We start from the raw sequence: 13,343 nt of genomic DNA on the forward strand, positions 1-13,343 counted from the left end.
GATTGACTTTTACACAAATAATCATGTTGAGGGGCACCAAGATCAAGTCCAGCACTGCAAACATGGAGAAAGGACTCACATATATGTATATACTGTCTTGGACCACCCTTGGAAGGTCAAAAAGCAACCATTGGGCGCTAGGGTCACTCGCTGGGCGATCTGGTGGCTCGCTGGGCGAAAATGACAGACCAGAACTGCAGTATTTGAGTCGCTGGACGAAAATATGGATCGCCCAGCGAGTTACATGTCTGAAAACGTCGATTTTAGGCCTCGCTGGGCGACAATATCGACCCCAATACGCGAATATGGTTATTTAATCATGTTTCTACGAGAGTATTAGGGAATTCCTCATTTTTCACGAATAGAAACACCTTAGGTGCTTGGGAGAGACTCTTTGAGGCTATTAGGGGTGTTGGAAAACTCTCCCTTCTCCTTCTTGGGTCTCCTTCTTCATCCATGGATGTTTTACCCCTTTTGGGTTGGAGAGGATGAAGGGCTACGAAGTTGAAGGCGGAGATACGAATGGGAGGCGCAATTGAACCATGAGCAGTATTCAAGAACCTTGGGAGAGAGATTGTTTCTACTTTATGGTTCCAATTTCTTCCCCATTCTTAAATTTTGTAAAACCCTAGGTTCTCCACCATGGAGAGCAATTTCTATTTGTTGAGATTAGATGTAAAACATTTAATTGTTGTGTAAAATTGTGTTGTTAATTTATATGTTTTTCCAATTCATGTTAGTATTTGATTTCCATGCTTAATACTTGATGTGGATTGTTTCCATGCTTGATTTGTGATTCTTGAGGTGTTGGGAAACATCTTTAGAATCTAGATTTGAAATTAAATACCTAATGAATGTTTGTATCTAGGAATAGAACTTGGTTCATTAGTAATCTTAGATTCTTGAAACTAATGCATGATTTCACTTATTGAGGATTCAAGTAACTGAAACTTGATGAGTAATCATAGGCTCAAAGGCTCTAGGAATAGGATTTGAGTATTCTTGTGAATTGATTTTAACATGAATATGGAATTTGGATCATTTAGAATGTATGAGAATGAAATGGTTGAAGTCTAATATTGACAAATTGTAAATACACTATGTTAATTTCTTGTTGCACACCAACCGTATCATAAAATACAAAAAAAGTTTTCATTGTGTTTGTGTGAACTTTGTGTCTAATTGAGTCGTGAATTGCGAGAGTTGTCATGCGTTGCACAAGTCCCTTGAGAGAGAACGATAAAATACTTATTACTTGCTATGTGCGACCGGTGCATTTGCCGTGTTGGTTTTTCACTAACATTAAGTCATTCTTATTTACTATGCAGAAATATATAAGCAATGACAATGAAAAAAAAAAACCAATCATGTCATCCTAGTTGATGAGAAAAATCAAATGATAGAGATTTAATGGAAAATATAGAGATTTAATTGAAAATATAAAAATTTTGAAAACATAATTTTTAAAATTGAAACTAAATAAAAAATACTTAAACTTAAGAGAAACTTAAAACTTACCAAATAAGTTGATGCAAAAAATTATTATGAATTTTAATATCTCAATTGATATTCCAAAATTCATTAATCATTTATTGTTATATACAATTTTATTAAAATAAAAAAAATAAATCAAAGCATGAATCTTAAAACTTAATTAAGTCATGTTTTTATTTTCTGTATAAAAACACATAAATAATGAGACGATACACTCTTTTTACTCTGAACGACAACCAAATTAAATGGTAAAAACTTAATTAAAATATATAAAAATTTCAAACACTCAATATAATAATATTTTTAATAAAAATTTAATTAAAAATATTTAAAATTTATGAAAAATTTAAATTTTAATTAAACCTAAAATTTATGTAAAAAAACTAACGATTTCAAATATAATAATAATAATATACGAGCTATTTAATGATAAATGAATTTGAGAAAACAAAATTATTAAAAAAAGCCCCTCTGAATAAAATAAAATAGAAAGTAAAATTACTATTTCACATGCTAAATGTAACTTTACCATAATTTATTTTAAAAAACTAATTTTAAAACGAATAACATCAAAGTAATATATTAAATTATATTTGTTAAAAATTATTTTGTCAAAGTATATAAGTGAATTAAAGTAAGAAAACATTAATTACAATAAAATCACTGTTCGTATGTTCAAACTTTAAAACAAATTATATAAAATAAAAAAATCATCATTTAATTAAACCACAAATAATATAATCATTGTAATCTAAAATATCATTATTATAATTTTAATCAATATATTCTATTAATTAATTACGCGGGTAGGAAACTAGTTAAAGTGAATAATAAATGTAAAAAATACTTTAAAACTATAAAAGTATCAATAAAGTTGTTGTAAGACCCGAAATCAGATACAAACTATAACCATATATGTGTCTAAATCATATCTAATGTTTTTTCATACTTTGTTCAGCTACTCATTACCCAAATCCACAAGTAATTATATATATGTGTACACCTAAGTTATGACATTATTGCTATACTATTAATAATGATTTTATGTTATTCTTTATTGTTTAACTTTTATTGAAAAAACTGCTACAGTGACATGTTTCTATGAGTGGATAAACTCTGCTGCAAAGGATAGAATAAAAAAAAATTGTATCAACTAACAGAATAAAACAAAATAGATGATAAAAATTGAGGTTGTCTGTTATGTGGTTACGCCACGCAATGATGCTAGAACGGCACACTGAGGTGGGTCCCGCACACCGAACAGAAGAAAATCTTAACACAAATCGATTCACCACTCACAAGTGTCTCTGTGTTGAAGACAACACAGTTCCTCTTTCAACCGTGGAAGCGAAGGCAAAAATACCTACTGAAGATATTTGCATCATCCCTTTCGCTTCACTCTCACTGATCCAATCTTTCTCTATAAAGAGAAGTAAAACACTAGCAGATTCAGATCAACCACACCTTTTCTTTAACACCTTGTACATTCCACTTTACCTTTTCTTTCGATCAAGCATAATCGTGAGTGTTTTTAGCTCTCCCATCAGTGAATTAGTGACCCTTTTTCTTGTTAACGATCGTCTTTTTGTTTTTTTCTTATAACTTGATCGTGTTATGGGTGAGACCTGTTTCATAATCTGTGGATTATTTGTTGCTGTTATTAGTAAACATGGCATGGGTGCAGCTACCTGCAATAATTCACTGTTAATTTTGAATTTTTGGACATTATTTTAATTCAAACAGTATGTGAGGTAAGGCATGGTAATAATTGCATTCTTAACCTGAAATTCGAGTTCAGGACTTACTTTTCAAATGTGATTTACTAAATTCTTTTTTTGTTTTCTTTTTGTGTTGTTTGTGATAAATTAACCAAATTCCTAGATTTCGGATTTTTGGGATAAAGTTGACTGGAACAATTCCATGCAGTCAATGAAATAGTATTTCTTTTCCTTACTTCATTATTGTTATTGTCATGTTGCAGGGTCAAGCGGTGGTGACAGTAAACGTGTTTCTTTTCTTTTTGTCCTTTATCTACCTGTCATTTATTGTTCTGATTTTTTTATTCCCTTTCCTCCTTTATAATCTAAGTATCTGTTTGGTTTCCATTACTGAGTTTGTAGATAAGATTGAATGTTGTGAAGAATGGGTTCATTGAAGGCCTTGTGCAATGTTTCTCTGCTCCAATTGTTCATAGTGCTTTGCCTTGTCTTCCAATGCTTTGCTACTAGAAGACATGCTGATCTGAGAACAACTCTAGTAGTAGATGCTTCTGATGCAACTGGAAGACCAATACCAGAGACACTTTTTGGCATATTCTTTGAGGTCTGGTTTCTAGCACTCATTGGTTGTTATTTATTTGTTCAACTCGTTGGCATATTCTTTTTAAATTGACTAGATAGAACATGTGCTATGCATGAACCGTAAGAGATAAGCATGAAGATGTGATATGAAATAATTAATCAAATGCATTCATGTTAGAATTATGGGATTGTACCTTAAACTCTGCGTTCAATTTGATGATGCCTCACATGAAAATATCAGAAATGACCAGATTCTTGAATTTCTCTTCAGGAGATCAATCATGCAGGAGCTGGGGGATTATGGGCTGAGCTTGTCAGTAACAGAGGTCATTTTCATATTCTTCACACTTTTTTATTGACAATAGCAGTAGTAGAAGGTTTCTCTAGTTTTTTTTTTGGGTATTTTCATGCCAGTTACATGTGTTAGGAATCAAAGTGTGAATCAAAGTATGAGTCTAAGTCTCAGATTGACTAAAAAACCTAGAAAAAGGTTAGAAAAGAGAAAGTAGAGCGCTATATAAGGATGAAGACCTATAAGGTTTTGGGTTGAGAATGATGTCAATGCCCTATGTAGTTGGGCTCAGGTCTTATTGGTGTTGTATCCCCAAATAAAACTCCTTCTGTAAATCCAACAAGTGGTATTAGAGCCAATGGTTAGTCTTGGTGACCGTATTGAAAGTCTTCCTGGCAAGGGTTTCGAGTCCCGTGTATCAATGTAGATGAAGGGACCCATACTTGAGGGAGAGGTTGTTAGGAATCCAAGTGTGAGTCTAAGTTTCCTATTGGCTAGAAATGAGAGAGTAGAGCGCTATATAAAGATGAAGACGCATAAACCCATTGTCTTAAAGTTTTTGGTTGAGAGTGGTGTCAATGTCTTATATGGTTCGGCTTAGGTGTCACTGGTGTTGTATCTCCCCAGTGAAACCCGTTCTGTAAAAACAACAACATGTTGAGATGCACAAGCATAGTACGGTTCTGCTGTTTACTTTGTTGTACTGTTATAGTTAGGTCACTATTTTAAACTATAGCTTAATTATTATGAATTCTTGTTTTAGGATTTGAAGCTGGGGGACCTAACACTCCTTCTAATATTGATCCTTGGACAATCATTGGAAATGAATCATCAATAATCGTTGAAACTGACCGTACCTCGTGCTTTGACCGTAACAAGGTTGCACTTCGATTGGAGGTGTTATGTGACAGTGAAGGTGACAACATCTGCCCAAATGAAGGTGTTGGTGTTTATAACCCTGGTTTCTGGGGCATGGTGAGGCTAATTCATACCCTTCCATCAAATTGATCATAAATGCAAATATTTCAACAAAAGACTGAACAACATAAATTGTAGTCTTGAAGTCTAAACTGCTATTTAATTTCAATTGTTTGGTTGCAAATTCTGTGATATGATATCCTTATATTGATACATTCATTGAGATTTTTGTATTTTTCATGACTGAGACTAAAAGTAAAATATTTACTACTTTGATCTTCTTTCAGAATATTGAGCAGGGGAAGAAATACAAAGTGATCTTTTATGTTCGTTCAACCGAATCACTTAATCTAACAGTTTCTTTGATTGGAACAAATGGTGTAGGGAACCTGGCTTCATCTACAATCACGTGAGAACCAATTTTTGTGCTACAGAGACTTTATGTGCTGTAGTTTTAATTTCATAAATTACCATAATGAGTGATACTGATACTGATCTTTCAGGGGTACTGCTGCTGATTTTTCAAGCTGGACAAAGGTGGAGACTTTATTGGTTGCCAAAGCAACAGATCATAACTCAAGACTCCAATTAACGACGAACACCAAAGGTGTGATATGGTTGGACCAAGTGTCTGCTATGCCACAGGACACATATAAGGTTGTGTTACATCCTTAAATCATTTACCTTTAGCAGATTAAATATATCTTAGACCCTGAAAGAGTTGTGTGCATATTAAAGTAATTAATTTGTATCCTTTTCTTATGGTGCAGGGACATGGTTTCCGAACTGAACTTTTTGAAATGCTTTCAGCTTTGAAACCCAAATTTATCAGATTTCCAGGTAAGCACACTGTGGTTCAGAGTGAGAAATTTCAAGTAGAATTTGTCTTACACACATGAAACAACTTAAACATTACTTTTGTTCTGTGTTTTGTGCACTATAGTTTTACATCTCCAAAATGAGTATACTTGAATGAAGGTGTGCTTAATTGAAAGGTTAAAAAAGTAAGAGGAAAGTGAGAAACGGAATTTGTTTGGTTATAATGGTATACCTTTTTGAGTCTAATAAGATGTTTTATTTACTTACTTTCTTTAGTGCATATTCTAGTGTGAGTAAGCATCATTTGACAATGTCGCATTCCATTTTACTAAAGTTTGCACAGAAGTAACATCTAGGAATGCTGTTTTTCATTACATTGCATTAGGTGGCTGTTTCGTTGAAGGAGAATGGTTAAGAAATGCATTTCGATGGAAGGCAACTGTTGGACCATGGGAGGAAAGACCTGGGCACTTTGGTGATGTTTGGATGTACTGGACTGATGATGGACTTGGTTATTTTGAGTTTCTACAAGTAAGTGCTGATTTTCATATATTGTATCCAAGCCAAGTTATTGTTGTTGCTACATCGGTAAATGATGATGATGTTGTTGTTGTTGTTGTTATTGTTGAGCAGCTTGCAGAGGACTTGGGTGCTATACCGATATGGGTATTTAACAATGGTAATTTTATGTTTATCTTTGTTAATCTCCATCTTTTCAAAAGTCCTCTCAATAAGCTGCCAAAAATAACCTACTATTTTCATCAAAATAGTTAAACCAAACATCCACTGAGTTTCTTACTAACAAGGAGAAAGGAAAAAATTGTCTCTGTTTTCTAATTGAATATTTGGTTTAGGTGTCAGCCATAATGATGAAGTTGATACATCTGCGGTTTTACCTCTTGTGCAAGTATGTTATCACACTCTTGTACTCCCATTCCCTCTCTTATTAGTTATTTTTTCCATTCTTTTTGAAAGAAACTTGACTCAAAAGTATGTAAAAAAGTCTTGAAATTTTGATTGTAGGAAGCCCTTGATGGAATTGAGTTCGCAAGAGGTGATCCCACTTCAAAATGGGGTTCCCTTAGAGCTGCTATGGGACATCCTGAGCCATTTGACCTTAGATATGTTGCTGTTGGGAATGAAGATTGTGGAAAACCGAAATATCGAGGTATGCATATTTTTCTTGTTCATTCTATCCTAAGCAAAAGTAACATTTTCATTGTTAGCATGCAATGACACTGCATCATTTATGTATGCCAAGAGGGGCAAATGCTGCTGTTGAATTTATCATTAATATATGATATATGCAGATTCTAATTGAAACAGAGTAATCTGATGCCTTTTCCCTTTATGCTACATCTTTGACTGCCAGGAAACTACCTGAAATTCTATCATGCAATAAGAACTGCTTATCCAGATATCCAAATTATCTCAAATTGTGATGGTTCTTCTCGGGCTTTAGATCATCCAGCTGATATGTATGATTATCATGTAATGTCTTCAAACATATCTTTCATTACAAATCCCTTCACACAATCTCTTTTGTATTTCCCTTTCTTTTTGAATAATAATGTCAAGAATGCTGCATATGTTGTAATGCTAATCTAGTTAGAATTATAACCTGTATAGTGATGCGATAGGATTCTTAACTTGATGTAAAAAAACATTGATCTCTCATATACTTTGTTTCTATTCTTAGGTTTATACAAATGCGAATGACATGTTTTCTAGAGCTAACACATTTGACCGCACATCACGAAATGGTCCAAAGGTTTTATGATCTCTATCAAACACTTCTCTTTAATTAGTTATCGGCATTTCCATTTGTACTCAATCTATTTTGGACACTTTTACAGGCATTTGTAAGTGAGTATGCTGTGACTGGAAAAGATGCTGGAACTGGAAGCCTTCTTGCAGCCCTAGCTGAAGCCGGGTTCCTTATTGGACTCGAAAAGAACAGGTTTACTGAGACTTCTTATTATAATTTTCCATAATAAACTTTGGATGTTATGTTATTTTATACAACAGTCAAGCTTGAAATCTTACACTTTTTCCCAAACCAAATCTGCAAAACATTGAAATCTTTCTTTTCATTCCCTATTCTTGGTTTGTAGCATTATGAAATCTGAGTTTCTGATCCAGTGCACTTGATAGTTAGTTAGTAGTATTCACCATTTTCATTTTTTACTTTCTGGTGCAGTGATGTTATTGAAATGGTCAGCTATGCTCCACTTTTTGTTAATGCCAATGACAGGAGGTAATTTCTAATGATTTTACCATGAAATTTCTATTATTTTTTCATCTTGTTTGCCCTTTGGTCTAATGTTACTGTGCACTATGTTCTTTTCTGGGTAGAAGTTTATGAAAAGATTCCACCACAAAATAGACAAAAAAAATTTGTTGATTTCTCCAAGGAGACATGGTTGTAAACTGATAACTCTGTTACGAACGGAACCATTTTGCTAAAAGGGTGGAGAAGCAGATCATTAACATTTTTTTGTTCAGCTAAACAATTGCTTGAAGAACAAATTTATTCCACCTAAATGTATACAAAAATAAAGAAAAGGTGGTTTCAGAGGATTTCATTGCTCTAAATATTCTGAGTAGTTGTATTTGTGTGATTAGGTGGAACCCAGATGCAATTGTGTTCAACTCTTATCAGGTCTATGGAACTCCTAGCTATTGGGTGCAATTATTTTTCTCAGAGTCAAGTGGAGCAACACTTCTAAGTTCATCACTTCAATCGAATTCCTCCTCCAATTCAGTCCTTGCATCAGCAATAACATTTCAAAGTTCTGTAGATAACAAAAATTATATACGAATAAAGGTAACACAAGTTTTTTTTGCATGAGTCACTCTTAATCACATTTTTTATTGGAAATTTTTTCATTAGCACTGTCATCACTGGGAATCACTTACTTTTGCAGGTTGTGAACTTTGGCACGAGCGCAGTGAACCTGAAGATCTCTATTGATGGACTAGAACCAAATTCATTGCAGTTATCTGGATCAACAAAGACTGTGCTTACTTCTGGAAATGTAATGGATGAAAACTCCTTCTCACAGCCAAAGAAGGTACCCTCAACAACCTTCACTCTCTCCAATCTTTTAATTTACCCTTCTGAATATTGTTCAGTTTATTACACTACTATTGTAACTCCTTGCATGAACTGTGTATCTTCAAAATAAAGTGATTTTTGGTGTATTAAAAATTGTTTTGATATATTTGAAAACATCAAAATCAATTTACATCAAGTATATTTTGAAGACACGACAGGGATGGAAATTTGAAATTTGGATTTTTTACTAGATTTTTCTTTGTTCTTGTGTTGTACATTCAAAATATACTCATGGATTTTGATGTTTTAAAATATCAACATCAGTGTATTGTTAATGCTCAGTTGAGAGCAGCATCAAGAGATCAAGAGATCTAGTAGAGAATCTAGACCAAGAAATTTGTTATGGCTATTTAGGAACCATGTGAGAACATTAGCTTATGTTTTTGTTGATTGTTGTATTATGGAACTAGGTGGTGCCAATTAAGAGTGGACTTCAGAATGTTGGGAAGGACTTGAATGTGACAGTTCCTCCACGTTCATTCACATCATTTGATTTGCTGAAAGAATCGAGTGATCTGAAGAGGAAGGGGAGTGGTTCTTCTACGTGGTCTTCTATGTAATTCAATGAAAAATTTGACCAAAATGCAGAAGAAAAAGTAAAGTGGAAGGAATGGAATATATGAATCAGCTGCAACTAACTATATAAGATTTGAATTATACATTCTGATGTAAATAAACAATGTTGCACTGTGAATAATAATATTTACATGGATTCCATTAATGCTCAGTAATTTGTCCACCAAGCTTCAAGACATTTTTTCTGAAATTTAGTAGCAGAATATTTATTAACAAAATTTCTACTGAGCATCTCTTTCATGATTGTTTATTCGATCATCAATATTTAGTTCTTTTTTAATATTCTTTCGTGCATTTTTATTTTTATTGTATAGTCTGGAACTCAAATTCGATATTTCAAGAAAAACTAAAGACAATAAGGGTTAAATATGTTAAGTGTTAAATATGTTAATTTTTTTTCTTTTTAAATTTTGGTCTAATTTAGTTTGTTAATTTTTAAAATTCATGAATTTAATTATTTTAATTAATTTTATTAATTTATTTGATGTTTTAAACACGTTTTGTAATACAATTTGATTTATTTATCTTGTTTAACACATCTTGACTTCAATATTAATTGAGAAATGTACTTGAAACGTTAAAAAAATTTATGAAAAATGTGTTTGAAATGTTAAATAAATTTGACAAAATTTAGTTAAAATGACTAAATCTACATTTTTTAAGATGAATGACTAAATTAGTACAAAATCTCAAATAAATTTAAAAAAATTTAATTAAAAGGAATAAATTCATATATTTTTAAATTTCAAAATTTTAAAAAGAGACTGATTTAAGTTTTTATTGAAAATTAAAAAAATTTAAATATATTTAATTCTTTAAATAATTATTAACTAGAAAACAAAAGTCCGTAAAAGTGTACGTTATATTTTTATATCTTTAATGAAAGTCAAATCTTTTTAAAATATAGAGTATTTCGAATTTGATTGGAACAATAATATTTTGACTCATTTTTAACCTTCTCACTCCAATTATCTTTAAATTATCACATCATATTACTAAACAAAGTTTAAAATAAATAATTAAAAAATGATTGAAGTAGTAAGTTAAAAATAGATAAAAGAAAAAGTGAGTTAAATAATTATTATCCATTTGATTATTGCATGTACTTGCAACAGTGAAAGAAACTCCCAAAATATAACGAGAGATTTTATTGTATTAAAAAGAGTTTCTATCTTGTAGGTAGATACACTTGCACCTAATAGAAATAGAAATTAAGGAAAAGAACAGCAATCCCTTATTCTGCAGCATATAACCTGAAATGACAGAAGCATGATTTAGAAAAGACAAAGTAGAAGAATTTTGGAAAAACCAGAAGAGAGAAGAGAGAATTTCAGAAGGAAATCACATATACCTCGCTCTAACCTCCTTCCAGTACAAAATCTTTGAATATAAAATTCTTTTTTCTTTGTCTAACACTTTTCCTACTGCCCTCATTATTCCTTTCACCTTCACCTTCCACGGCTTTTTTTGAGTCTTTTTATTATTACTGTTACATTCAAATAAATTAAAAATCTAAGTATGACTAGTTTAAATTAAAAATTATTATTTGTTCTCTGTTATAGACACTTTAATTTGGTGGGACTTGTGTTTATAATGTTTTATAGACACTTTAATCTTGTGTTTGGATTGAGATATGAATTTGAAAGAATGAATTTGTATTGATTTGAGTTGATCTATAGATAAAAATAAGATTGTTTAGATTAAGGAAAATATGGTATAAATTGAATGAATATCATTAGAAAAATTATCAAGATTTGTGTATAATGTGATTGATAAAATTTAATAAATTATAATTTTAAATAGAGAAAATTGTATAATTACCATTTTGCACTTCAATGTAAATAGAAAAAATGATATTAAAAATAATTAAAAATGTTATTTAAAATTGGAAAAATTATATTAATAACTTCAAATAAATTATTATTATTCTCAATTATAACTTAAAATAATTTATAATATAGATTATTTAATTTATATCTTCACATTTATTTAAATTTATTTTATTTTATATAATTACAAAAGATATTATATATATATATATAAATTATAATAATTATATATATATATATATATATATATATAATAATTATTATGATATAATACTAGTTATTATAATAATAATTATTATTAAAATTTTTTAAAATAGTAATTAAATATATATGTATAATTATTATAATATATATATATATATATATATATATATATAAAAGAAAATAATAAATATAAGTAAATTAAATTGTTAAATATAAGGACAATAAAATAATTTTAATGTGATGAATTATCTTTTTCTTTATTTTAAAAAAGTACTAAAATCTATAACTGATGTACAAATCACTCCTCTTGAATAAACGCAAATTAGTATAAACAAAGACATTCATAACTCACTTATAAAAAAAATAAGATATTAGCTTTGTTTGAAAGCATACAAAATAAAATAGAAGTGATAGAATTATAATGTCTACGGCTGATCAAACAATGAACATATTGAACATTAATCCCAACGTGCAGGCAACAAAATAACAATAAGAAAATAATATTTTAACTCATTTTCTGATCCACTTTTAACCTACCACTCTCATCATTTTTAGATAATCTATTTTAATTTTTTGTAGTGATGTGATGTGATGATTTAAGGATAATGAGAATAATAAATTAAAAGTGGATAAAAAAAGTGAGATAAAGTATCATTATCCATAAGAATAATATAACTCTGCAACAAATTCTAAATGCTGGAGTAATCCAATTTTATTATTTCACAAACCCTGGGTGTCCCAATAACTTTTGAACTCTTCTCACTCACCTAGAGATGTCAAAATGAGTTTCAACCCGTGAGCCAATCCGGCTCACCACAGGTTCGAACCGGGTTAGGTTGAGAAAAATTCAACTTTTTCGAAAGTGGGTTGAACTCAATTCGGCTTATTTAACCCACGGGTTAAACGGGTTCAAACCGGGTTGAAGGTGGGTTGGCCCACTTAACCCACCAACATTTTTTTACAATTTTTTTTTTAATTTTTTAAAATTTTCTTTTACTTTTTATAATAATTATTTACTACTCCTATTATATTTGTTCACAATTTCATATTTTTAAATGCTACAATGTTGCTTAATTATATTTGAATAGTTTGAATGTTTAATTAATTTGATTGTCAAGTTATATATGTTGATATTTTAATCTTTAACTATAATCTTTATAGTAAATTACTCAAGTAACTGTCTTATAAACAAATTTTTCTAAATTAGCATGTAAAAACTGTATAGTTTTTTTATTTATATTTTGTTGAATAGCATGACAAAAAATTTGTAATATTAGGGATGCTTTCTTAGACTATATGGGACCAAATTGAGACTAAGGAAATGACACGTGGCGTAATACTGTCACTGCCACGTCACTCTGTCACTGCCATGTGGTATGATGACAGCTTGACATGTGGCAATTTTTTTATTTTTTTAAATAAAAATAAAAAATAAAAAATTTAAAAAAAAATAATAAAAAAATTTAAAAATCGAGGAACTGACACGTGGCACTCCCTCTAACGGCGTTATCCTTGACTTAACGGAAAGGGCAAACATGAGACGTTTTAACAAAAAAATGGACCAATTTGAGACTTTTAAAAATTTGGGTACCATTTTGAGATTTTGACTCCAAAATGGGGACCAAAGGCATAATTAAACCAATAAATAAATATTTTTTTTAGGTGAGTTGGTAAGCCAACCCACTTAACCCACCAACCCGTGGTGGGTTGAGCTTGGTTACAAAATTTATGGCTCATAAAGTGAGCTGGGTTGGGTTCACTCATATTCAACCCGATTCGTGGTGAGTCAACCC

The 13,343-nt window shown here is 30.8% G+C and overlaps 1 protein-coding gene across 2 annotated transcripts; it reads left to right on the forward strand.

Annotated features, from left to right (window-relative positions):
- Positions 1-2,743: 2,743 nt before the first annotated feature.
- On the forward strand, positions 2,744-9,735 carry LOC114186203 (alpha-L-arabinofuranosidase 1-like). Of its 2 annotated transcripts, none has more exons than XM_028074248.1 (18): positions 2,744-3,015; positions 3,615-3,816; positions 4,066-4,120; positions 4,850-5,061; positions 5,292-5,413; positions 5,508-5,661; positions 5,775-5,844; positions 6,209-6,354; positions 6,457-6,502; positions 6,678-6,730; positions 6,847-6,991; positions 7,196-7,314; positions 7,523-7,594; positions 7,680-7,783; positions 8,024-8,080; positions 8,449-8,650; positions 8,751-8,897; positions 9,352-9,735. In XM_028074248.1, exons 2-18 carry the CDS (start codon positions 3,637-3,639, stop codon positions 9,499-9,501), a joined length of 2,034 nt encoding a protein of 677 aa, XP_027930049.1. In that variant the 5' UTR covers positions 2,744-3,015; positions 3,615-3,636; the 3' UTR covers positions 9,502-9,735. The 2 variants fall into 2 exon arrangements, with proteins under 2 accessions (XP_027930049.1, XP_027930055.1); XM_028074254.1 differs by having other exon boundaries at positions 2,786-3,015; positions 3,608-3,816.
- Positions 9,736-13,343: the final 3,608 nt, after the last annotated feature.

Source organism: Vigna unguiculata, chromosome 1, assembly GCF_004118075.2.
Source record: "Vigna unguiculata cultivar IT97K-499-35 chromosome 1, ASM411807v1, whole genome shotgun sequence".
Taxonomy (NCBI): Eukaryota; Viridiplantae; Streptophyta; class Magnoliopsida; order Fabales; family Fabaceae; genus Vigna; species Vigna unguiculata.

What these genes read in the sequence shown, in the direction of transcription:
- LOC114186203 (XM_028074248.1), top strand. Translation starts at nt 3,637, where the DNA reads ATGGGTTCATTGAAGGCCTTGTGCAATGTTTCTCTGCTCCAATTGTTC. An exon ending in CTGATATGTATGATTATCAT is followed by an intron (nt 7,315 to 7,522) that starts GTAATGTCTTCA and finishes TTCTATTCTTAG; the next exon opens with GTTTATACAAATGCGAATGA. An exon ending in CATCACGAAATGGTCCAAAG is followed by an intron (nt 7,595 to 7,679) that starts GTTTTATGATCT and finishes ACACTTTTACAG; the next exon opens with GCATTTGTAAGTGAGTATGC.